At 43.7% G+C, this 27,138-nt stretch overlaps 1 protein-coding gene across 4 annotated transcripts in view; it reads right to left on the minus strand.

Moving 5' to 3' along the window:
* CDK5RAP2 (CDK5 regulatory subunit associated protein 2) overlaps positions 1-27,138 on the minus strand; it is a 169,538-nt gene that overhangs the window by 138,365 nt on the left and 4,035 nt on the right. For all 4 annotated transcript variants that reach the window (XM_033123488.1, XM_033123489.1, XM_033123491.1 and 1 more), the window contains exons 2-5: positions 21,026-21,093; positions 17,932-17,999; positions 6,150-6,260; positions 2,606-2,682 (exon numbers count right to left, since the gene is read on the minus strand). In XM_033123488.1, coding sequence (XP_032979379.1) covers positions 2,606-2,682; positions 6,150-6,260; positions 17,932-17,999; positions 21,026-21,093 — 324 coding nt within the window. The remainder of the gene's footprint in view (positions 1-2,605; positions 2,683-6,149; positions 6,261-17,931; positions 18,000-21,025; positions 21,094-27,138) is intronic.

Here is a 27,138-nt window from a genome sequence, read left to right on the forward strand (position 1 = left end):
GCTGAATGGTTTTAGTTACGACCCTTCCCCACTCTGGGACTAAATTCCCTCCAGTCTAAAACGATGACTTGACTCTCAAGATAATGATGGAATGCAAATAGATGTGAAAGTGTATTATAAACTGAAAAGTGCTATACACATATGGGATTGCCATTAGAGGCCAGAGAAGTTTCTGGAGACTGAACGTGGGCTAAGGCAGCCATGTGTGATTCAGCGTGAGCCTTTCTGTAGGGTAGACAACAGGAAAGGCATTCGATTCGGGCTCAGAACGGATGGGAGGGGAAAGAGTTCTGTCAGGGCAAGATGAGAACAGCAGGAGCAAGAACAGTTTCAGTATCTGTGAGCAGTATTTTAGGATAAAAAGTTGGAAAGAAAGCTGGACCAGCTAAGTCATTGTGAAATTCTTAAACCACGCTCACGACCTTCACCCCTCACCTAGGAGTCACCCTCGACGGCTCCCTTCCAGCCATTACCAAGACCTGTGAATTTTGCTTCCGAAAGGTCTTTCCAATCCACCCATCCATCTCTGCCACTCACCTCTCACCTCAACTATTGGACTAGCCTCCTAGCTGGTCTCCCTGCTTCCTCCACAAGACATTTCCCACTCAGCATCCAGACCTTTTAAAAAACAAAACTCTTATTGTGTCAATTGCTGAAAACCCGTAACTGCTTCCTCTTTCATCTTAGGATAAATACCAAAATGTCTAGTGAGGCCTCAAGACTCTGTAAGATGAGGCCAAGCCCCCTAGACTTCTCCCGTTTCCTCAGACCTGCGCACTCCCTTCCCTTGAACACTTCTCACCGTGCTTTCACCTGGTTAATTCTTACTTCCCTTCAGATCTCATCTCAAATGCTACCTCGTCGGGGCTACCTTCCCTGATCTAGATCGGTATTTATGGAGCTACTCCCACTGCTACAAACTCTCACAGCTCCCTTTATTTTTCTCACAGCTCTTCTCCCAGTTTGTACTGATATATTTATTATTGCGAGTGTTTTATCACCATCCCCCACAGGATGTAAGCCCCATGAGCCTGTGTGATGACATTGCTTCCCCCAGGAACTTAGCCCAGTGCAGCACGGAGCAGCTGCTTAATAAATATTTTCTGAATAAACTGAGAAGTCAGGTCAGACCCAACAGGGCCTTGACCACTCATTTGGCTGTTTGGGGAGCCTGTGCACACACACATGTGCACGCGGCCCTGCGTGCTGTCCTGAGGAGTCCCATGGCCTCTGGGAGTCTGGGTTTCCACAGTACATTCCTAACTGAAAACAAGTCCTAACCAAGACCTGCAGCAGGCAGGGTGCTGAGTACTGACACTCAGGCCTGGGAAAGTAGACGTGACTCCCTACCTAGAGGTTGATGGACAATGTGCTTCCAAAAAAATCAAAAACTACAACAAAAAACAAAAACTCATTAATTTGGTTTATTCATTCCTTCAGTCACTCATTCAGAAACTAGCCCGTGTGCAAGGTCGAGCCTGGGACTGGGAACCTCTGGTCTCCTCAAAGCCAACAGCTGCTGGCCCTGCGGCCCAGAGCAGGGCAGCTGCATCCTAAGCCCAAGGCTCCTGGGCCTAGTCCTGGTCCTGGTCCCACAGGCAGCGGGAGCTCTACCGCCATGACAGATGAAGCATTTCCACATAAGCCTCAGCCAGATCTTTGGTGGGTCGGCCCCGGAAAGTCTTACTCCTTTCCCACCAAGCGAGTCCAGCCCACTTTGGCGTCCCCACTGTCCCCACAAACACCCTCTATCACTGCAGGGCCATTACACTTTGTTTGTAGGCTATGGCTCAGCAGTCTCTGATGAGTTCCTGAGGTAAGGGAACGTCTCTTTTCAAATCCTCAATGTGCAACACAATAATTACATAATACATGTTGATAAATGAACGAATGAATAAACCAGTGTCACAGGCTAGGTTCTCTGAATTATGCTGGCTGTTCGATAAGTATTTAAATTAACTGATTCATTAAAACACTAGTGTTCAAATGTTCTTTAAGCAAAACAGATAGAAAAAGGAGCTCCTTTGGCTGAAGCCCCACGCTCGGCCCCCGCCTCATCCAGGGGTTCCTCAGGGCTCTTTTAAGCCCCCAGTGCTTTTACAGCAATGAACGAAGCTACTAAGCTCATCGGGATGCATGTCACAAATACATTGCTGGGGAAAGGGGCCAGACACAAAAGGGTGCATGCACAGTAGGTGATTCCATTCCTATAAAGTTCAAAACCAGGCAGAACTAGCACTGGTGACACCACTGGTCAGCACAGTGGTTATCTCTGTGGGAGGAGGGTAAGGCCTGGGCGCATGGAGGGGACTTCCTGGGAGCTGGTGACGTCTGGTGTCTGAGCTGGGCGGCGGCCCCACAGGTGTGTTTCTAAGTGAAAATTCAGCCCGCCAACGCAGAAGATCTGTTCGCTTTCCTGTAAGCATGCTACACTTTAAAAGTGTGTTGAAAAATAACAAAAACAAAATCCCCTTGGGGTCCTCAGAGCTCAGCTGGGGAACAACCGGCTTAGAAAACACAAGGTTCTATGTTACTGACCCACTCGCCGCCACCATCGGAGCCCCTGGGCGACCCGCCAGCTCGTGGGCGGGTGACAGGTACTCACGAGGCTTTGAGGAGCAGTCGTTCTCTCTCTTGGAGCTCCCACTTCAGACTTTCTACTTCCACCTTGAGCTCGATGTTCTTTCAGACAAGATGAGGAAAGAAAAGAAACAGTGTGAAATACAGAACATACGAATGCCTACCGTGGGGAAACCCCTTTCGGGGTGGACTAACTCCGTGGTGCTTGCAGTAGGCAGACGGTATTTTCGAAACCTCACTAGCCTCAGGGCACAGGGTAAAGGGAATTATTAAACACTGGTGGTCTCAAAAGAAAGCCCCAGATTTCTCAAGACTCGGAACAATTATGTAAATTTACCAAGCTTCTAACAGCCAGAGCATTCAAACATCGAGGCATAAATGTCATACAAGAGAGAGAGGCTGATTTAAAAATTGTTTGCCCGCCACCAAGCAGCTCTGCAAGCAATTCTGCAGTTTGCTTTCGCCGTTCCAAAGCAATTACTTCTGGTTGTTTACCATCATGCATGTGCTGGTTGTAGCAGTGGGAAAACGTTACAGCTTAAAAAAAAAATTAAACTTGTGGATGAATAAGTGGGAAGCGTCACCTCATTTCAACATAAGATTTCAGGGAACTCACAAAAGAGACAGCCACACAGAGCAAGTTCTATAAGGGATACCAAAATGTTCTCCACCCATCTTCCTCTTAACTGACTATAATGGAGTCATGCGTGGCCCTGGGCTTTTAACTCCCATGAGACTCCAAAGACAGAATGTTTGGCAAACAGATCGCAACATGAGACAGCGGGCAGTGGTGGGCTTCTCCGACCAGCCCACAGATGCATCCCACACAGAATGCTGGATGAATTTTTATAATAGAAACAGGGGTCTGGGTGCCTACCTTGCAGAGAACTGCTATAAATCCCAGATTTCCTTGAAATCTTGCCCCTTTTTTATTTCAGTAATTCATGCTAATTTTACATGCTATTCCATTATACGTATGTATCATTTTAAATAAAAATAACATTCCCAGTAAAATTGACAGTTTTGGAGGACATGCCTCCCTCCTTTCAGCCAAGAAGCCCTTGGGGAACAAATACCCCAGGGTGAGAAGTCAGCCAGAATAGAAAGGTCATGGGTTTGGGACCAGAAAGACATGGGTTCAAATTCTGCCTCCGCTCTTTACCGGGAAGAAGCCATAGTAAGTCAGTGGATGCACATTTATTCATTCTTTCAGTTCACAGACATTTACAGTCGCCTGTGACAGGCCAAGCACTGAGTAGCCTGGTAAACAAGGCAGATAGATACAGGCCCTGCCTCCACGCCAGTATAGAGCAGAAGACTGGGTACGTGACCCTGAAACTGTCCTCAGGAGCGCAAGTCCAGGAGGTGAGAAAGCAAGAGTTCTCCTTTCCTATGCCCCAAGTGGCAAATGAAAAACATAACACCCCCCTGACACGGGGGATTTGGGGACTAAATGAGCTAACAAAAGAGAAGAGTCTAGAAACAGGGCTCAGAACATGTTATTTTCTTCAGTGTCAAACAACAGGACCTAAAGAAGTCATCTATGCAGCAGACCTTTTTCTAGAAGAAACTGATCTCTGCATAAAGGACAATGAGTTATAATGCACAACGTGTTCAACTGCGGTTTTGTGAAAACTGCAGAAACACCCTTCAAATAGGATTCCTTTCCAGCTCTCAGAAGGGCAGAGAGCTATGTAAGAGCTGATATTATAGATTCTGAGTGCTTTGCTTTCTGATGAATCAACTGGCACTCCAGCCTAGCAAATTAGAAAGAATGGCTAGCTAACGTGTCCACTGGACTATTTTTCCCAAGTCCAATCCCTAAAGTTATAAAGTTACATACATGGTTACCGTAATTTCCAAACCAAAACTCAAGACACCTTATTAACCTAAAACAGAATTATCATTATAAAAAAAGAATAAAGAGGCTCTTAAACTACTATTAGGGAAAGATATCCAAGATACTATTATGGAAAAATGCAAGCTACAGAACATGCTTGCATTTATGTAAAAAGAGAGCTTATACACATATACATACACACGCTTGCTTGCTTGTATATACATAAAATTTCTCTGACTAATAATATTGGTAAGAACCCAAGGGACTAGAAGACAAGGGTGGAAGAAAGTCTTTTCAGGGTGTATCTTTTATGCTTTTTGAACTTTGAATCATGTACACCTATCCAAAAAATTAAATTGCAATAAAAGTATAATAAAATCAGGTCATGCAACTAGATGATGGAAAAGAATAGCTGAAACAGCAACGTACAATGCGATAGGCAGCCCTGGGTTCGAATTCCACCTCACACTGTAGCTGTGATATCAAGCAAGTTACTGATCTTCCCTGAGCTTCAGTTTCCTGTCCTGTCAAACAAGGATAACGTCCACTGCAAAGGGCTGTCTTGAGATTTAAAATACAAATAAGTGATGATGCACAAATGCCCAGGGCAGTGCCTGACACAGAGTAAGCGATTCACCCGTTTTGGCTTCCTATTACCCTGGACGTTCTGAGATAGATGCTAACCATACTGACATGTAAAATGTCTTAGGCCATTGGTTTCCCTGTAATGATTTGATAGCGTCACCACTTCCTTCCAGAAAAGGGGACATCCTTATTGTCTTCCCACCCCCACAATGAAGGGGAAAAAATGTTGGCTTGAGGGACAAGGCTGCTTTTCAATTCTTGAAAGTACAGTACAATCCCTCTTCAAAACAAGTCCATTTAAGTTTATTTGCTGACACTCAAGCAGATTCTTTTTCCTCCTTCAAAAGTTTCCACCCATGCCAACTTCAGAAGAGAAAAAATGGAATAGTTCCCAGGCCAAGAGCTAATCTACTGGAGAAAGCCACGAAATGGGCACTGAAATATTGTTTGTATTCATGTCTTTTCAAGAAAACCAAGTTCTTTTCTCAACTTTCAGAACCCGGGTTTGTTCTGAGGCAGAGACTCCAGGTCAAGACTTCAGATGGGAATAGAATTTCCTTCTGACAGTTACAAGCAAACACACAAGGCATACAGAAGAGTCACACCGCAGAAGAGCCGACAGTCCTGCCTCTGGGCTGCCAGTGGGAGCCTCACTAAGACAATGAGGGTAACTGTGCAGCTGACTGTGTGCTGGGGCTTTTCATCTGCCGCCTCCTTTCAATCCACACAAATAACCCTATGACCAAAGGATTATCACTTAAGTCTGGAAGCGTGCCCAGGGAGCTGCAGTGACTTGCTTACGGTTACACACAAGTCAGTTGGTAACAATGAGATTCAATTCGAAAGACATTCCACCATTTCACTGTCTTTGTCTAAATTACAAATAATTAGAAAAAGTGAGATACAATAAATCAGAATTCTGATTTTAAGAAGAGAGCAAGATTCCCTTAAAATTAATCTTGTATCTCTTTGCTTAATATTAAGGTCATCCTATTATCTTTATGCTTCCCATAATCAATTCAAATTAAATGAAAGCAGCCCTATCTATTCATGCTAATTTTGAGAACAAATATTAATCAAACTTCTGCTTGGAATGACTATGAGAAAAGACAGCAGGGATGGTAGCGAGAAGAGGGACACTCACAGTTTTACAGATGTGTTCAGTGGGGCCATCAAATTCCTGCTGCATTCTTTCCTCAAGGAAATAGATGCGAAGCTTTAAGTTAAAGTTTTCCTTCTTCAGTTCAGTGATTTGCTAGAAAATAAGCACAAATGGGTCATCAAAAGTAAGGACTAAGGGATTCTACCCGCATTAATACCCATAGTTTCCAAGGCTAAAAAATGGATTGAAATGTTAAATACTACAGGAAGCTTACCTTTGCTACAATTACCAACCCAGAATTAAGTAGTTCCCTCTAACCAAATTTACAACAATCTAAGCATCGGAATGAATGACTGAGTGAAGAAAGAATTCATGACTCTGCCTTGATAATAAGTAAATAAGTATAGAAAGAAAGAAAAGAAAAAGAAAGGGAGACTCTCTTCATTACAAAAGAAACCCACTTTAATAAATATAGATGAATAATAGGAACAGAAAATCACCGTTACACAACCACTACAGCAATAATTGATTCAAGTAAGGCTCATCAATGCTAAGAGCATTAGCTGGAAGATCACTGAAAAACACGATATTCCCACAGTCTCAAGGTACCACCTTACAAACGGATTGTTAATTAAAACAGGAAAAGGTACCTTTACAATTTAGAAACCAAGCAAACACCTGCTCATCAAAAGTATATACAGTCATCCCTTGGTATTCGTGGAGGATTTGTTCCAGGATCCCCCACAGATACTAAAATCTATAGATGCTCGAGTTCCTTATATAAAATGGGGTAGCATTTGCCTATAAGCGATACATTTTTTCAAATACTTTCAATCACGGTTGGTCGAATCCACAGACGCAAAACCCGCAGATACGGAGGGTCAGCGCTGGTGGGACAAAGTGACATCTTGTGCCTCCTGAAATAAATCACTGAAAGTAAACAATTTCACTGAAAACACTTCTGCCCACAACCTTTAACCGGCATCTAATCAGAAGTTGTCAATCAGACACATCCAAATTGAAGGACATTCTGCAAAACAATAGGCCTGGACTCTTGAAAGATCTTAACGACAATCTTAAGTCAAAAATGATTGGGGAGCTAACTCTTGTAAGTAAATGGAAGTACTAAAGGTATGGCTACTAAGTGCAATAAAATCATACAGTGAATCTTGAATTTTTAAAAAAAGCTATATGGAGATAACTGGGGGAATTTGAATAACAACTTTATATTAGGTGATAGTATTTTGATTTTGTAGGAGAAAGTCCCAAGATATACACGCTGAAGTACTTAAGGGCACAGTCACAATATCTGCAACCAACTCTAATGAGTGGGGAGGAAGGATTCCACCAAAAAACTATTAGAATTAATAAATGAATTCAGTAAAGTTTCAGGACACAAAATTAATATTCAGAAATTTGTTGCATTTCTATACACAAACAATTAACTATCAGAAAGAGGAATTAAGAAAACAACCCCATTTTCAATTGCATCAAAAAGAATAAAATACCTAGAAATAAATTTAACCAAGGAGGTGAAAGACCTATACTCTGAAAACTATGAGACATTGAAGAAAGAAACTGAACAAGACACAAAGAAATGGAAGGATACACCATGCTCATTGGAATTGGAAGAATTAATATCACTATAATGTACATACTGCCCAAAGCAATCTACAGATCCAATGCAATCCCCATCAAAATACCAATGGCATTTTTCACAGAACTAGAAAAAATAATCCTAAGATTTATATGGAATGATGAAAGACCCAGAATAGCCAAAGCAATCTTGAGAAAGAAGAAAAAAGTTGGAGGTATCACACTCACTATTTTCAAGCTGTACTACAAAGCTTTAGTAATCAAAACAGCCTGGTATTGGCACAAAAACAAACACATAGATCAATGGGACAGAATAGAGTCCAGAAATAAACCCACATTTATATGGTCAATTAATCTATGACAATGGAGATAAGGTAAAAATATATAACTTTTAGACGAATATATAGGGGGAAATCTTTGGGACCTAGGGTTTGGCAGAGTTCTTAGATGTAACAATGAAGGCATAATAAATTTTTTTTTTAATTTTTCTTAATCAATAAATTGGGCTTCCTCAAAATTTTAAACTTTTGCTCTTAAAAACACTTTCATTAAGAGAATGAAAAAACAAGCTACACACTAGGAGAAATATTTGCAAATTACATATCCAACACACGAACTGTCGCTAGAACACACAAATTATTCTCAAAATAACTGTAAGGAAACAATTCAATTAAAAAAAAAACAGGCAAAAAGATTTGAAAAGAAATTTCACAGAAGATACACAGATGACAAATAAGCACAAGGGAAGATTTTCAAAATCTTTAGCCATCAGGAAAATGCAAATTAAAAACTACAGTGAGGGCTGGCCCGGTGGCTCAGGAGGTTGGAGCTCCATGCTCCTAACTCTGAAGGCTGCCGGTTCGATTCCCACATGGGCCAGTGGGCTCTCAACCACAAGGTTGCCAGTTCAATTCCTCGAGTCCCGCTAGGGATGGTAGGCAGTGACCCCTGCAACTAAGATTGAACATGGCACCTTGAGCTGAGCTGCCGCTGAGCTCCTGGATGGCTCAGTTGGTTGGAGCGCATCCTCTCAACCACAAGGTTGCCGGTTCGACTCCCACAAGGGATGGTGGGCTGCGCCCCCTGCAACTAGCAACGGCAACTGGACCTGGAGCTGAGTTGCGCCCTCCACAACTAAGACTGAAAGGACAACAACTTGAAGCTGAACAGCACCCTCCACAACTAAGATTGAAAGGACTACAACTTGACTTGGAAAAAAGTCCTGGAAGTACACACTGTCCCCCAATAAAGTCCTGTTTCCCTTCCCCAATAAAAATCTTAAAAAAAAAAAAAAAACTACAGTGAGATACCACTATGTCCCTATTAGATGGCTAAAAACAGTTTTTTTAATTTACAGCGCTGAGGATGTGGAGCAAATGGGACGCCCAAACTCTGCTGTTGAGAACGCACAAGGGCACAACCACCCTGCATAACCGTTTGGCGGTTTCTTACCCCCAAAAACTGCACTTACGATAATACTCAGCAATTCCACTCCTGGGTATTTACCCTAGAGAAATGAAAACCTATGTTCACACAGAAAACCTGCACGTGAGTGTTTACTGCAGCTTCGTTAATAATCACCAAAGTCTAGAAAGAACCCGAATGTCCTTCAAAGGGTAATGAATAAACAGGGCACATCCATATGACAGAATAATACTCAACTACTATGCCACACACAGCAACGCAAAGGAATTTCAAAGACATTACAGTGAGGAAAAGAAGCAAGCCTCAAAAGATTACATACTGCATGATTCCATTTATGTGACATCTGGAAAAAGCGAAATTAGAGGGACGGAGGACAGAGCAGAGCTGCCAGAGGTTTGGGGTAAAGGGAAGGTTTGACCACAAAGAGACGACACATGGGACACTTGAGCCTTAGGGAACTGTTCTGTATTCTGATTACGATGACGGCCACATGGACCTAGAACAGTATACACATATTAATATATATATATATATATATATATACACACATATACATATACACACGTGTTTATATCTATATCTACATATATATAGAGAGAGAGAGATTACAACAGAGGTTACTAGACAGTATACATTTGCAAAAACTCATCTAACACTTAAAATGGGTACATTTCATTTTCTGTAAATTACATTGCAATAAAGTTGATTTAACACTAACTAACATAAAATGTAGCAAAATCTGAATAGCTATACTTGAATTCTAATTCGTCCCCAAACATATACACTCACCGGTTTCCTACTCAGCCTTTTTAAAAATAACAGTTAATAGCATATAAGACTATTTAATAAACCTACTTTTACGTCTGGTTAGAAGAAAACAAGCACACTCTACACTCAGTGTGTTTCCCAGTGTCTGCCCTCGGCCCTCCTGTTAACAATTTTGTGGTTAACGAGAACAGTACCAGAAACAATTGGTAGGTTCATTAAGACCTCCGTTATGAATGTTTTAAGGAAACAGCACATAAAACATTCATTCACACACAAAACGTCCACCCTGCCAGCCGCTTCCCATAAAGAGGCACCTTATTCTGTTACTCAGCTACCAATAAAATATTTATGGAGCTTGCTTAGAATGCCCACATTGTACACACTGCTAAAATTCTTAGCAACACTTGAAAGAATATTTGTCCTATTTATAGGTAAAGACATTTTTTTAAAAAATAAGGAAAAGGTAAATAAGCCTTCAAAAGGTCACTGCCAATGCCAGACAGGCCCAAATGAATAAAAGGAAACCCAGGCACCATCTTCCCCATAACAATGCCAGTCTAGTTCTCTGCTTAACGCCACTTCCCTCATCAAGTTTTCTCTGACAACCCCCACCAGGCTGGACTGGGGACCCTTCTAACTGTTTCCACACAACCTCTACTTTCTTACTCATAGCAGTTATCACACTGCATTGTACCAGCTGGTTATCTGTCTTTCTACCCAAACCATCTCTAAGAGGTTGGGAACCATATCATCTTGTGCATTCTAGCCTGAAACATAAGAGACAGTTACTAAAGACCCAATGGCTGGATGGGTGGACAAACACGTGAGAATTTCTTGAGGGCAGTGTGATGCAAGGAGGCCTCCGAGTCAGACAGATCGGGTTCACACCAGCCCACTGTTTTCGTCTCCATCAGTCTTAGAGCAGAACTCCCTGCTGTGGCAACAGAGTGCTGTCTGATCTGGCTGTCGCCTGCCTTTCCAGCCTCCTCAGGTACCATCCCCTCCCTTGCTCACAAGGTTCCAGCCTCACTGGCCTTTTTCCTGGTCCTCAAAAGCCACGCCCCTGTCAGCCTGCACAGCTCTTCCTATGGCGCTTGCCAGGGCGGCTCAGTGTCATCCCTTCCATCTCAGCTCACATGTCACCAACTCTGAGACACCCTTCCTAACTATCCGATCTAACGTGGTCTCTATCTCTACACCCTCCACCAAGTCACGCTCTAGCACGTAAAATTCTTCTTGCCAGAACTTTGCACAACCTGTATTCACCTTATTTCCTGACACAATACTTATTATCGTGTGTATCACATGAATATAATCCACTTCTTGAGGGCAGGGACCTTATCTATCTGCTCAGGGCTATTTCCCCTGAGGTTTCAGCACAGTAACTAGAACACAGTAGATACTCGATCAACATTTGTTAAACGAATGAATAAAGTAATGAATGAATACAATCCAGACTACCTTACTAGTTGCATGACTTTAGTCAAGTTCATTTTTCCGTATGCCTCAATTCCTTAATGTGTAAAAATGGGATTGTAATAATGCCTATTTCATAGAGCTAGGACAGGGATTAGAAGAAATAATTAGAATGTTCATTACTACGCCTAGCACAGCATTAGAACTTAAAACATATTACTATTCTTTTCATTTGGACTTTTCCCTATAGGAGAAACAAGTTCAACAAATTTTAAAACCCTGAGCCAGAAAAACTGAAAACAGCTTACAGTACAGTAGGAATAAATAAATACCCCAAAATAGAAAACCCACTCAGAAACCTAATGCTCCAAAAAACATTAACGCAAAGGCTGCACGTGCCCTATTCCAGCCAGGGAGCGAGCCCAAGCGTTACTGTGGAACGGCAGCCATCCGCCATGGAAGTACCCCAACATGATTACGGGGTGGTGCTTTCTGAAGCTGGAGAGAGGCCCCAGTTGGAAGGAGCTGCTGTCAGCCACCCTGGCTTCCTCTCACTCCCAGTCAAAAGCCTTGTCCAGTCTAGAACTCCACCAAAAAAGGAAAAGAACCAAACCTCAACAACATGAAAAAGAACCAGGGTAACTCCAACCAGGCCCACTGCAAATAAAATCTAAGCAAGGTGCCTGGCTCAAGATCAGTTTCAGTGACTTACACGAGTCTAGGCCTCAACCACCAGATCACCTTTCAATTCAAGGCAGCGAGAGCTAAGAGCAAGGCCCTGGGGTCAGCAGAACAGACTGAACTCCCCATGCGGCTACCTGTCAGCCATGTGACCTTGAGAAAATTATTTAACATCTCTGAGCCACTGTTGGCTCATCCTTAATACGACGATAAAAATCAACTACCTCACAGGGGTGTTGTGACAACCACAGGGTCTCAAGCACCTGGCAGAGCCTGGCATCAGCAAGCAGGAAACACAGGATGGCTTTCAAGAGGAATCCATTTCTCACTCGAGCCTTCATGAAGCAGATCTTTGGGCCGCCATCAACTTTTTATCCTCCTTGAAAGTCCAAAAACTGGGAGATCTCTCACCTGGACATCACCAAAACCATGAACTCTTGCTTTCCAGAGCTCATCTCTGGCAAACAATATTGCATGTTTGACAATTTTGCCAGCGGCAGCTAAGTGAGATTAGTAAAATGAGGAGGACACTTTGGAATCAGTTTCTAATTCAAATACTCTCCCAGGTGTCTTCAAATCATCAAGAAAACTATTCCTAGGCCAACATCTATTTATTAATCCTCAGTACTTTAGCAATAACAGAATTTTAAAACTGAAACCCAAGCAATACTTGGAATATAACTACCTTATGCAGTCAACTCTTTTTATATTCTTTTCAGCCTTTGCTCATGAATATACTTTTTTTGTAAAATTATAACATAGGTGAATTTGAACAGTCCATTGCTTTCCCCTAATATTGTATCTTAACTATTTCTCATGCTGTTGCAGAATTACACTTCATTGTCACTTAAAATGACTGCACTCAATTCTCCTGACCTGGTTCACTGTCGATTATTTCACCATTTCTCTACTGAGCACTTATGCGTTCAATGTGATCTAGTGGAGGGCATACAGACTTTATGATCAGAAAGGCCAGGCTTGAATTTTCACTGCTTTGAGTCTCTCAATCACATCAAGCTCGTGAGCAAGTCATTTCATCTCTCCAACCTCAACTTCCTCATCTGTGAAATACCTTCATCACAGGCCTATTGCAAGAAGCCAAAGAAATAACAAATGTAAAAAATATAATTCCCTTGTTCCCAATTTCTCACAATTACACACAATGTGACAACAGACACCTTCAGCACAGAGCTTTTTCCTTCCACTGAATTGTTTCCTTAGGATAGATTGTCCCAAAATGGATTAGCGGGCTCAAGAGTAGTATTTTTTTTATGACTATCAAAATCTCTTCCCAAAGGGCCTTCCAAAAGATTGTTAAAATTTATACTGCCCAGCCTGCCATCTGGCCGCGTTTTTGGAGGGCATGGCCAGGACACGCAGAGGTATGAGGACTCAGAGCATTCAGTCCTGGAAGCAGGAGGGCACCATACCACAGGACAAGCCGCTGTCCTGACCGCCTCCTAGATATCCCCTCCAGCCATGAGCCAAACTTGATTCCAGAGGCCCATGGCACTGTCAGGCCGCGTCTTGTGCAGAACCAGCAGCAGAGTGGATGCAACACCCACTGGAGTGGATGCAATACCCACCCTGCCAGCTACAGACAGTCCTCCAAGCCCACTGACCTGCACCCCACACACTTGCAGGTCTCCTGCCTCGTTCTGATCGCACCCCTGCTCCCCCTTCATAGCTTCACCTTGCCCTCCTGACAGACGGCGTGCTCCCCTCTGACTCGGGCCCTGCAGCCCCCACCCTGCTCATCTCCCTCCACTCTGCACGGTCTTTGGCCACCCTATTAACAGTCCCTGGGGCCGCCCTCTGCTGAAGGCCCGTCCTAAGCATATGTTACCTAATGCTCACCACAACCCTATGAAAAAATACTACTTTCCACGTTACACATCAGGCAACCAAAAGTTACAGGTTCAGTATCTTATACAAACTCAGACATTCGTTTAACCAACAAATATTTATGAAGTGCCTATCACCTTGTGAGGTTCAGTGCTATCAGGAAGAGAGCAGAGGAGATACAGGTTATTTCCATAAATGAACACATCCACAGCCATAAGACCCATGGTGGGAAAGGCAAGGTGCTGACAATGTCAGAGGGGTAGTAGAGTTTGGGGGCGGTTATCACTTTGTGAGGGGTGTAAATGTCTAACGAGTATGTTGCTTTGTACACCTGAAACTAAGTAAAACATTAAAATTAAAAAAAGACAGGGTGCTGAGTGCCTGCCGTGAAAGAAAATAATGGGGGTCCCTACTAATAACACAGGTGGAAAGCTACCCACGTCATTTTCCATCAGGAAGGTCACAGAAAAATCAGTCAAGATTGCTACCTGGACTGACTGGATATGCAGAACCAGATTCTGGGTCTTCCCCACTCACTCAAAAAATTTTGAGAGAGAGAGAGAGAGAGAGAGAGAACAGGTCACACAAGGTCAAGTATGTGTAGTGTGTGTCAGTACATGCAAAGCACTGCCTCAGCCAGGCCTCCTCTGGTCCAGGAGCTCCCAACTACATTACCATCTAGAAAAGACCAATAAGACAGGCTCCCTCTGAAGAACAAACTGACGTGCCAGCTTCCTACCAATATGGCCTGCCGTACAGGTGATTATACCTTCAGCTAATGACGGGATTAGGCAATGGAAGACCAGCTCAAAGAGGCAAAAGAAGGCATGTGGTTGTCGCACGTCAGCGTGAGGATTTGCACAGCAGCGGATTGGAGTAGAAAGACTTCCTGAGCCGGAAGAGCGGAGTCCAAAGCCTGAGTACGTCCCTCTAACTCTCGGGGCTTCAGCGTCCCCACGTCACGTGTCAAATGACGGGCCTGGATGAGATGACTGCTGGAGCTCCCCAGTCTGACCTTCAGACTTTCTCCTGCACATCTCCTGACCCCCTCCCTTAGTTAGCGGCAACGTCATCCCTTCCCCACACCACACGCAGCAGCCTTTCCACCGATCACACTGTCACCAGCTTTGCTTCCGCCTTGCAGGCCCCAGACTGGATAATCTGAAAGCTTAATTCTGGCCATTTTCCTCCCCAGATTAAAAGCATCACTGGCTCCCCTTCATCTTCAGGACAAAATGAAACAAAGCAGTACAACATATAAGACCCCTGCCTGCTTCACTAGCCTCACTTCTCTAAAGCCCTCTCACACGGCCTCCTTCCAGCCAAAGGGAACTTACCAGTCCCTGCACTCATCACACCCTATCGTGCCTTTCTCTACGGTTCCATATGTGAGTCCTTGTGCCTGGGATTAGTCCTCTCACCTTGGCTAATCCCTCCTTGTCCCTGATGACCCAACTCAAGGAACACCTCCTGCAGGGAGGCTTCCCTGAACCCCCCAGGCCAGGTTCAGGGCCCCTGCTCTATGCCACACAGCACCCTGCCCTTACATCCATCACTGCAGTATTTTCCTGTCCTCTCCCCAAGTAGACGGTTAGCCTCCTGACAGGGAGATATACCTGGTATTAATCTACTGTAAATTCCCGCGCCTCTGGCATAGCCTGGCACAGGGTATAGATTTGACAATATTCACTGATGAACGGATGAACTCTAAGCAAAACCAGAAGGAGGACTCTGTCTTTCGAAATCCCCTTGACGTCCAGGTATCCGTCACCTGAGACCAGAAAAAGAGGAATCAGACGTTTCCCCTCTAAACCAAAAGTATTCCAGCCTCCTCTTTAATATGCATGTGGACTTTAAAATTAGCATTAGATGCCAAGAGCAATTCCTGTTAAGCATCCCACAGAAAGTTCAGACTACCTCAACACAGAGATCACGCGTTTGGTAGCTCAAACCAGATGAAAATTTTCAGTGACTTCTAAAGGCCTAAAAGGGAGCCATTGAGAACAGTGTGGTCATTTCAATTTCGACTGCAGAATTCGCTCTTGAAAATGCTATAGTAAAAAATATTAATGCCATAAAAACCTAACAGCAGCCAAAGGACCACAGCCATAAAGGAAAAAACATAAATCCTAAAACATATTGGCATGGAAGGTTCTCTCTTGCCTTTAAGAAAAATAGTATTTAGGTCACCAAGAACACGTCTGCGCAAGGGAAACTTAAATCACTTGCAGAATAGAAAAAAATAACAAGAATAAGTATACCAATAACAGTAAGAAGGAGCAATAGCTGACACACAGAAGGAACTCTCTTAGGTATGTGTGCTTCACATATACCGTGTTCCCCAAAAATAAGACCAGGGCTTATATTAATTTTTGCTCCAAAAGACGCATTAGGGCTCATGTTCAGGGGATGTCATCCTGAAAAATCATGCTAGGGCTTATCTTCCGGTTAGGTCTTATTTTCGGGGAAACACAGTATTCACTCATTTAATCCTCGCAACAGCACCGTGAAGTAGAAACTATTATCATGCCCATTTTTAAGACAAGGAAAATACAGAAGGTTAACGGACTGGCCCAAGGTCACCCAGAAGAAGTGGATGAAAACAGACTGACTCTGAGTACAGCTTTGCCATATCACATCCCTGGGCCTCAGTTTCTCCTACATATAATACAGGGTTGGATTCGATTCTAAGATTCCTCCCAGTTCAAAAGGCAGATGATCAAATGTGAAACCAAAATTCGAGGATTCGATTACATTTTTCCATCTAGAAATAAAATTCAAAAGTGTGCCCCTCGCAAGTTAAATAACACTCACTGTCTTGCAGGGCTGCTTTAATATTAACGTAACTAGTATATAAAGAGCCTGACATTTAAAGTGCCCAGCTCAGAGCAAGAGCTCACTAAGAAGTAACTATTATTACTCTTATGATAAAACAGGAACAACCATTTAATAGTAGAGCACATTTTAATTATACACAATGTGAAATAATCAAATCTCATTCGTTTGAGGCCCCAGACCCCACAGCACAGATCAAGTTGTACAGCTGAAATTACAACAACTCAAAGCTCAGAAATTACTTGTTTCCATTAGAGATCTGACAAGTCATTTCTTCAATTGGTCACCAGTGGTTTGCAGATGACTATTAGCAGTAATGAGTATTCTAAATTAAATCCAGAGACAGTACCGCTCTGTTCTGTACAGACAACTGGGGAGAGAGAAACGTAATTGTGGAACGTCCTTCTCTGTGTCCTCCATGTTCCCTCTGATAAATATCTCCCGTATCTTGCATAGTATGGATTTCATTTGGTTACAAATGAAGAAGGGTCTAATTCCTCCCATGAGAGATGAGAGCACTGAACAGGTAAGTTGTTAAGGAGGATTGGAATCGGGAAAATAACCTTATTTTCCTGTTAGTTGACAACAAACCCCCCTCCGCTAACAAATGAAGACACAGTGCTGGAAGACATTAAGTACAGAAGTGAAATCTAGCACCAAATAGTCCATTCTCAGACAATTACCACCCCGCACTGGGCCCAGGCTGCTCGCGTTTCATTCAACAGCAACAAAGATGAAGCCTACAGAACACAAGGAGTCGGCCCGGTGTGGTGGAAAGAATAATCGCTTTGGAGGCATTAAAACCTGGATTCAAATCCCAGCTCTGCCACTCAAGTATTATGTGAGTCCTTATCTGTAAAATGGGGATAATACAAGATCCCTCCCAGAGTTGTAGCAAAGATTAAATAGGGACCATAAACAAGGCACCTGACATTATAGGAAAGCCCTTGACAAATATGAGCTCCTCTCAACTGTGCAATATGGAAATACCCTCACACTCGGGACACCGGAAATATACCATCCTCCCCCAAGCTGGAAGCTGCTGATCCTGTTGGAGCCCAGACCTGGCCCATGTATAAAGGGCGGACTGCGTAGGTATGTCAGTCACAGCGAATGCCCACGGGACACGGCACTCCTCCTAACGCTGGCATTACCCAGCTTAGACTCAGCTTGAGAAATACACCTCCCTCCTGGGGCTGCTCAGACCGCGGCAGAAGACATGATTTGTTGGGGAGGGTGACTTGGTATTTCCACTTACATTTTCAAAGTCCTTCATGTTCCGTGCTCTGGTGGGAGACACCGTTTCTTCTGACACATTTGGGAGCACTATAAAAAGGTAAAATAGACAAAACATCACAGTCTGCAAATTGCCCAGCATCCCTATTAGGGAATAGAGTCCAGAGACCAAAAAAACGTGAATAGCTTCCACAGTATATTCTGCTGGTACTTTCTGTCTGTTGTGATTTACTGATTTGAGCCTAGGGAAAGCTCTACACCATTAGATTTCAAAGATTTACAAATTACTTAAACTAGCCCCAACGTAATGCGTCAGAGGATGAACCAAGGAAATGCTTGGGTCATATGGCAAAGCAGAATGGTCCTGATACGTACTTTTTTACTGCTTGTCATAAGGTGATTTTGCTGACCAGGATCTCCTCTTCACAAGTCAGCAATTAAAACAAAACATGTCTAACTGATTTGACAGCAGGGGTTGGCAACCTTTTTCTTAAGACACCAGACCATAACAGGCTTTGCAAGCTACATGTCCTCGTAAAATAACATAAAGCCTAAAATCTGTTACAACCACATTACGAACTCTTCTGTTGCTGCATAAAAACAGCCACAGACAATTCATAAACAAATGAACAATGAAAGATCCAATAAAAGCTTATTTTCAAAAGCAGGCAGTGGATCGGAAACTGCTGATTCCTGCTTTGGAATGATTGAAGACTTTGCCAAAACCCAAATATTTCCACAGCTTCTTTAACTCAGCAAACATGTATTACACCCCTACTCTGTGCCAAGAGCCACGCTAGGTGTTGGGGAAGCAACAGTGAATAGAAGACAGTGACCTGCACCCAAGGTCCCCAACCTAGTGGGCAAGACAGAGAAGGAAACAAACCGCTGTGCTGCACAAAGGGCGGGGCACTTCTGAGGTGTTGAGTAAATGTGTGTTGAGTGAATGAAAGCAATCCTCCAACAGACATGCAGGGAGGCCTATTCTCTGCTAGGCATCACTCTGGATGTGGCTAGCTCAGGAAACAAACAAATGGAGCCGATACTCCACAGGGAGGAGACAGACAATAAACAAAATAATAGGGTAATTAGATAGAATGTCAAAACGTGATAACTGCTATGGCGAAAAATAAAGTGGATAAGGATAGGAAATACCAAGGGTGGAGTGAGGATTGCCGTTTTAAATAAGGTGGATTGCCACTTTAAGGAAGGTGTCACTGAGAAGGTGACATCTGGGCAGACCTGAAGAGAAGTGGGAAGGGAGAGGCCTGAGGTGGGAGCATGTCCAGTGGATCTGAGGACCAGCCACGATGCCACTGGACCAGAGGGCAATAAACAAACGGGACCGGAGAGGAGGCAAGCGAGCTATGGGGGGACATGCTGTGTACGGCCTCGCAGGCTCTTCTCAGCACTCGGAGGAGCCAACTGAGGATTCTGGGCTAAGGCATGACATGATCGCACTTTGGTTTCTACAGGCTCCCTCTGGCTGCCTCGCTGAGAAGAAACTGAAAGGCACTTAGTAACTAGGAGAGCATTGGGATAATCCAAGCCGGAGATCACGGGGTCTTAGACCAGAATGGTCAGAGGATGAGTGAGTCAGATGTGGTCTGATTCTGGATATTTGTGAAGTAGCCAACAGGAATACATGAGGTGAAATACGGAAGGTTCAGAGAGGAACGCGCACCTCAGGCAGCCTGAAGAGAGCCACGGAGGGCCGTGAGCGGCGTCCGACCGAGGCGGCAGGCCGAGGAGGGGACAAAGGAAGAAGCAGCGTCCCATGGAAAGTGCAGAGGGGGCAGTGGGCGTGGGGAAACCACTCAGGAGAGCGGTCCAGGAGTGGGTAGGGCAGGCCGTGACGAGCCCTGTCGCCCGACTACGGGCACAGAGGCTTGTCTTCCTGTCCTCAAACGGGACACGCTGCCCCGTATCTGTGCCTGTCGAGAGCCCATTCACTCTTCAATATCAGTTTCTTGGGAAATTCTTCCCTGACCCACCTCCTCCACTCACCAAGGTAAATCTCCCTCTTCTCCCCTGACAGCACCTTCTCTTTCTTCCCTCATTCCATTCATCACGTGATTTATCATAATAATTCTTTGTTTAATGGCCTTCTCGGCCTAACTGGAACGTGTTCAAAGCTTCTTCCCAGGGCTCAGCCCAGAGCCTGGCAGGAAGCAGACGGACACATGGGCTGAATTAAGGAGCAGGCCTACCGATGTCTGCTTCTGACTGCCTGGGCATGAAGAGAAGAAACTGCAACTGTTGGATTTTGTGTTAAAAGAAAAAGTTAACACGTTCTGAAGGAAAACCTGAAGGTGGCCTGTCAGCTAAAGCATTCTCCAAGGGATAAACCCTGTGGCACTTATATCTGCTCTAAGAACTTCTTCCTTTTGCACATAGCTCATTGCTTTGGAGAAGAGGAAAAAACACAAGCCAAAATATCTCTAAGACATTTCAACAAGTCAAATTATTAGCACCTTCCACAGATACTTATGATACCTTTCACTTTTTTCAGAAACAAAAATTATGAAGAACGCTTAGCAAAATCCACACTGCAAAGCAGAAATTTTCTTCATAATCCAGCTTAACCACAACAGACTGCTTATTTACTCAGCGCCGTCTCCTGTGGGCTAACCAGCTATTTGTCTCCAAAGGGCAAGCCCGTGTAGGAATGCCGGGCCTCAGAACACACATGGCATCCAGCGCCTGCCAGGAAGACCTTGGCACACAGAAGTTCAGACAGCAGCTCTCCTGGGCCTCCCGCCACTCAGCAGTGGGGAACAGAGATCCTCCCTGCCTGACTTAGCCATCAATTCAACGTCCAGGCTCCGTGCAGGCATTCAGTTCAGCAAACACTGACTGGATCCCCAAGCTTGGTAGCAAGAAAGAAAACTCAGGAAATACGGCCTAAACGACAACAAGTCCTCTAGTCCAGTGTTTATGAAAGGAAGTGAGTAACCAATCGACACGCATATAACATACTGAGCACCTACTGGGAGCACCCAGCAGGCCCCAGGGACAGCAGAGCCCGGTTTCAGGCTCAAGGCCTCCAGGCCTTTGTGGTCTGGTTTCTACTTCCCTTTTCTTACTCAAGAGAATGCCCGGCTGTGTGTACTTACCACCGTTTCCCAAACCAGCACCAGGGCTGATGCCACGCAGGTCATCGGGTAACTTGGGAACAAGGCCACTAGGAGAGAACATGTGCATGAGAGATGAGTTAGTGTTCGAACAACAGAGACCGTTAAGAGTGCCTAGACTGCACATGACAACCATCAGGCCAAGCAGGGACCAAGAGCTGAGCGACCTGGGTGACATGCAGTGCAGAGGACAAAAACTCAGGCTCTGGGGCTGAGTGCCAGCTCTAACCCTTAAGAGCCAAGTGACCTTCAGTGCCGGCGGTCATTCACTCGTTCATTCATTCACTCACACGAGTGCTCTGTGTAGGCACAGTGCCGAATTTAAGCTACTTAAGTTTCTGAATTTCTCACTCTGAATCTGTTACATGGGGGTACCACTCTAGCTGCAAAGATTAAATGAGTTAATTACATAAACACTTAATAAGCGACATCGATTGTTTTTGTCATTACTATTATTAATATGCCTATCACAACCAAAAAGTACGCGTTCCAGAATCAGGCACCAATCCAGATGCTTTAAGAATGTTTAAATGCAAAATTCACTGATCCAAAAAGTTTTACCAGGAAAATTATAAAAATGGGTTCAGTGGAGATCTGGTGACACTGACAAAACGAAACCATAAAAGAAGATGGGGCTTAACCCAGAAGACACTTCCCTGGATTCTGTTCTAAGCTCTGCTACATACCTCTTTGCTTCCTTCATCTGTGAAAGAAGAAGCACGGCTACTTCACAGAGTAACTGACAATTAAACAAGACACAAAGTGCCCAGCAAAGTTACCTGGCATACTGTGGGTACCCCATAAATGGGAGCACAATATCACTGTCACCTTGACACTTATAGCGCTTTATAATTTATAAGTTACCATCATGAGCGCTACCCAATTCCCTGCAGTTCCACACATTTTTCACAGGAAGGCACTAAGACCCAGATCATTTCGGGGGCCTCGCCAGTCACATGACAGTTGGGAGGAGAACCAAGTCCAGAATCCGAGCCCAGTGAAACTTCCCTGTCCCAAACTGTAAACTAGGAGTTGGTGGAGGCTCGGCTCGACTTCTTGGCAGTTTGCTCTTTCCTCTAAATCTAAATCCATTCTGGTCCTAAGACAATTCTGCCTGATCACCAAAGTTTAAAGTTGGAATGCACCTCCAAGATGAGGGCCAAGCAAAAAACTGAATATCATTAAATTCCAACATCAAGAGAATGAATACATAAAATATGTCTGCTATAAAGATAACTGAATAAAACTTAAGTAGACTATGTCCTCAATTAAGAAACATATATACTAAAGTAACCTCAAATGCTTCTTGGAAATTAGGTGGGCTACGAACACATAATGAGACAAAGGAAATATTAAAAATCATCATTTGTAGGAAAATGAGAGATATTTTCCTTACTAATTTTGTGTAATTCTCAATTTCCTCCAGTAAGCATCACTAGAAAGGACAAACTCCATATTTTTTCTTTCTTTTTTTTTAAAAAAAAAAAACTTTTATTTAAGTGTGTTTTTCCAGGACCCATCAGCTCCAAGTCAAGTAGTTGTTTCAATCTAGTTGTGGAGGGTGCAGCTCACAGTGGTCCATGTGGGGATCGAACCGGCAACCCTGGTGTTACGACCATCGCGCTCTAACCAACTGAGCTAACCAGCTGCCCCACGAACTCCATCTTCTAAACTGAATTTTAAAAATTAAAATCAAGTTCAACCACCACCTTTTGCAGATGGTGGTCCAGAGGCCCAGGGCACACAGCAGGTTATTGGTTGAGCGTAGGCTACAGTCGAGTCTCTACATTCCCAATCTGGGGGTTCTCCCCAACACAGCCACTGAATTCTTCCCACTGGATGAAATGGCCCATCAATTATGCACGCCAAGATCAATCACGGTTAAAAACCACCTGGGGCTGGCCCAGTGGCTCAGGCGGTTGGAGCTCCATGCTCCTAACTCCGAAGGCTGCCGGTTCGATTCCCACATGGGCCAGTGGGCTCTCAACCACAAGGTTGCCGGTTCAACTCCTCGAGTCCTGCAAGGGATGGTGGGCAGTGCCCCCTGCAACTAAGATTGAACACAGCACCTTGAGCTGAGCTGCCTCCCGGATGGCTCAGTTGGTTGGAGCACGTCCTCTCAACTACAAGGTTGCCGGTTTGACTCCCGCAAGGGATGGAGGGCTGTGCCCCATTGCAACTAGCAACGGCAACTGGACCTGGAGCTGAGCTGCGCCCTCCACAACTAAGACTGAAAGGAGAACAGCTTGAAGATGAACGGCACCCTCCACAACTAAGATTGAAAGAACAACTTGACTGGGAAAATATTCCTGGAAGTACACACTGTTCCCCAATAAAGTCCTGTTCCCCTTCCCCAATAAAAAAAAAAAAAAAGTCTAAAAAAAACTTTTTTTTTTAGTTTAGTTTAGTTTTTAGTTTAGTTTTTTAGTTTAGACAAGTTTCCGAGAGGCAAACACTAAAATTTGAAAAATGACACCTGACATCCCAACTCTCAGAAGAAACCACTATGTAATGCAGAAATTCCTGTCTGGTTCCTCCCAAATTTCCACTTGGGCTTTACCTACCCACTTTTTAAATGCTATGACTCTGTCATCCGCACAATCCAGTCCGTTCCAGCTACCCTTCCAGCTCTAAGTAGGTCCCTCTTCCCGTTCTGATCACTCATTTTTAGCCTGAGAACGAAGGCTGGGGCTTCATGGAGCCCCACAAGAAATCAAAACTATGCAAGCAAAGGAAGCAGACTCAGATGTGGTTTTCACATGGTACAGATGGGGGAAAGTAAAGCCCAGAAAGGGGAAGGGACTTACTTGCTCAAAATCACAAAGCAGTAGCGGCAAAGCTGAGAGCAAAATCCAGCACAATCCTAACAAACCTACCCTGGAGGGCGCCCACGCTGAGTGGGCCCACACGTGGGACAGGACAGGCAGCCTCCCACTCACGCCTCACCACAGCCCTTCTGTGGTAGGTGGTAGTTTTTAAATGCTGCCACTTGTTTAAATGAGGAAGCAGAGGCCCGGCACAGTTCGTAAGCTGCCCAGCCCAAGCTGGCCTGATTTCCAGCCCCCGCTCTTCACCTCTTCACCACCCTGGCGCCTCGAACACCTTTCACGAGGGGGCTGTGGCGAGGTCCAAATGAACCGAGGCAGCGGGGTGCCAGTGAGTGCTGGGCAGCGCAGAGCCGCGCAGCTGCTGTCTATCAAGTGGAAAACCACTTGCTGAGTAACGAATGGACACTCACCTGAGCTTTGGCCCCTCATCCTATCTTGCTCTGCGGCCACTCAAAAGGACCAGTCTCTTTCTGGGCCTGCATATGGCAGCAACAACTGTCCATTCACGCCACAGACCCAACAAGGCCTAAGCGTCTCACTGCTGAAGGGCGGAGAGCCATGGGAGGGACTGGACATCACACTCAGAAAACAATTACACCAACAAGTACACTTTTGTTTGTCTTCAACAATTCGTTTGTCATTCTATGTTATTTATTCTTAGAGAAGTAATATTATAAATACAAAAATACAGATAAGCCTGAAGTTCTCTGACTACTCCTCACTCCTGTCTTAATCTCCTCCTAAGAGGTAACCCCTGTTATCAGCAAGACATGTATCCTTCCAGACCTTTTTCTATGTATGAGGTGTGATCAAAAGATACGGTGAATGTTTAAATAAAAAAAAATGTTATTACAGTAAAAGACACATTGCCATTAATCCCCCTCAAAACACTCCCCCTCACTTTGAACACACTCATCCCATCGTTCTTGCTGCTTTCTAAAGCAGTTCTGGAAGTCCTCTTTCATGAGTGTCTTTAGTTCATCCTCCATCATGACAATGCTCCCTGTCACACATTGCTTCTGGTACATGGCAATTTCTGTCAAATAAAAACATTACGGTGTGTCCTCATCCACCTTATTCACCGGATCTGGAACCGTACAACTTCTGGCTCTTCCCCAAAGTCAAAATGACCATGAAAGTTTTGAATCCTTCAGGACATCAAGGCAGCCACAACAGTGCAACTAAAGACACTCACAAAAGAGGACTTCCAGAACTGCTTCAGAAAGTGGCATGAACAATGGATAAGTGTGTTCAAAGCAAGGGGGAGTATTCTGAGGGGGATTAACGGCAATGTGTCTTTTACTGTAATAAAGTTTTTTTATTTAAACATTCACATTTTTTGATCATACCTCATATTTATATACATAGAGTTTTATTTTGTGGCTTAAAAATAAATACATGCAATCAAACTGTATATATTATTCTGTAGCATCTTTCCTTCACTTAATGTATCCTAAGGATGTTTTCACGACAGTACAAATCTATCTACCTCAATATTTCTATAGCATTATTTTTCAAACTTTATTATTGCCCATGACCCATAGAAAGAAATATATTACCCTAAATTCTTGAAATGTTTTCTATTCTGTTCTATTCCATTTTTTTAAATTCTGGATGCAACCTTCTAAATTAAATTTCATGAGTTGCCAATGGGTCATAGTCTAAAAGACACTTTTGAAAGGATCTGTATTTACCAATCCCCTGATATAATTCAATTTGTTTCCAAGTTCTTCCTTTTACAAACAATACTGTACAAATATCCTCATACAGGTCTCATGCACATGCATGAGGATTTCTCAAGGATAGATAAGAAGGAGAACTGCTGGATCAAAACATATTCACATTTTTTTATGGGCAAAGGATTTGAAAATATACAAATAGCCAATAAGCACATGAAAAAATACTCAACATCATTAGTCATTAGGGGAATGCAAATAACCAATCCCACAATGAGATACCGTACGGCACCTCCAAGGACGGCTACAAGCAAAATGACAGACAATAAGTGCTGGTGAGGCTGTGGAGAAATAAGAACCCTCAGACACTGTTGATGAACATATAAAATGATGCAGCTACTTTGGCAAAGAGCTGGACAGTTCCTCAAAATGTTACATACAGTGTGACCCAGCAATTATGCATAAATACGTGACCCAGCAATTCCACTCCCAGGTATATATGCAAAGAGAAATGAAAACATACTTCTATACAAATAAGTGTTCATAGCAATATTATTCATAATAGCCAAAAAAGTAAAAATAACCCAAATGTCATCGGCCAATGAATGAATAAACAAAAGGTGGTACATGTACAAAATGGAATATTATTCAGCCATAAAAAAGAATGAAGTACCGACACATGGTACCACATGGATGAAGCTCACAAAACATATTGTAAGATCCCATATATATGAAATGTCTAGAATAGGTAATTCTATAGACAAAAAATAGATTATGATGGACTAGGATTGAGGTAGGGGAAAGCAGAGAAGGTGAGTGTTATGGACCAAATATTTGTGTTCCCCCAAAATTCATGTTGAAGCGCTCCCCTCCCCATGTGATGGTATTAAGAGGTGGGGTTTGGGGAGGTAATTAGGGTTAGATGGGGTCATAAGGGTGGGGTCCTCATAAGTGAGATTAGGGCCCTTATAAGAGCTGAGAGAGCTTCTTCTCTCTACTCTCTTTCCCCTGAGGATACGATGGGAGTTCAGCAGTGTGCAACCCAGGTAAGGGGCTCACTAACCTGACCATGCCGGCACCCTGATTTTGGACTTCCAGCCTCTAAAATGGTGAGAAACAATTTCTGTTGTCTGTAAGTCACCCAGTCTGTGGTACCCAGCTGACTGAGACAGGGAGAGACTGCTAATGGGCACCATTTTTTCGGATGATGAAAATGTTCTAAAGTTAGATTATACTGATGGTTGCACAACTTTGTAAATATACTAAAAAATCATTAAACAGTACATTTTAAAAGGGTGAACTTCATGGCATAGAAATTATAATTCAATGAAATTGTTAAAAAACAAAAACATAAAAGCACCAGGCACTTTTAATGTTAACAGATAATGCCAAATTGTGTTCCAGAAAGACTGTGCCAGTGGACTGAGTGCACTTTTTCAGTGATTACAAAGCAGCATTTCACTACTAAATATGGAGGCCATGTGTACATGGCATTTATCTTTTCAGAGACTGAACAAAATTGATTCATTCAGCAAACATTTGTTGAGCCTCTACTATGTGCCAGACACGGTCCCCGGTCTAAAGATACAGT

Source organism: Rhinolophus ferrumequinum, chromosome 12 (assembly GCF_004115265.2).
Source record: "Rhinolophus ferrumequinum isolate MPI-CBG mRhiFer1 chromosome 12, mRhiFer1_v1.p, whole genome shotgun sequence".
Lineage (NCBI taxonomy): Eukaryota > Metazoa > Chordata > Mammalia > Chiroptera > Rhinolophidae > Rhinolophus > Rhinolophus ferrumequinum.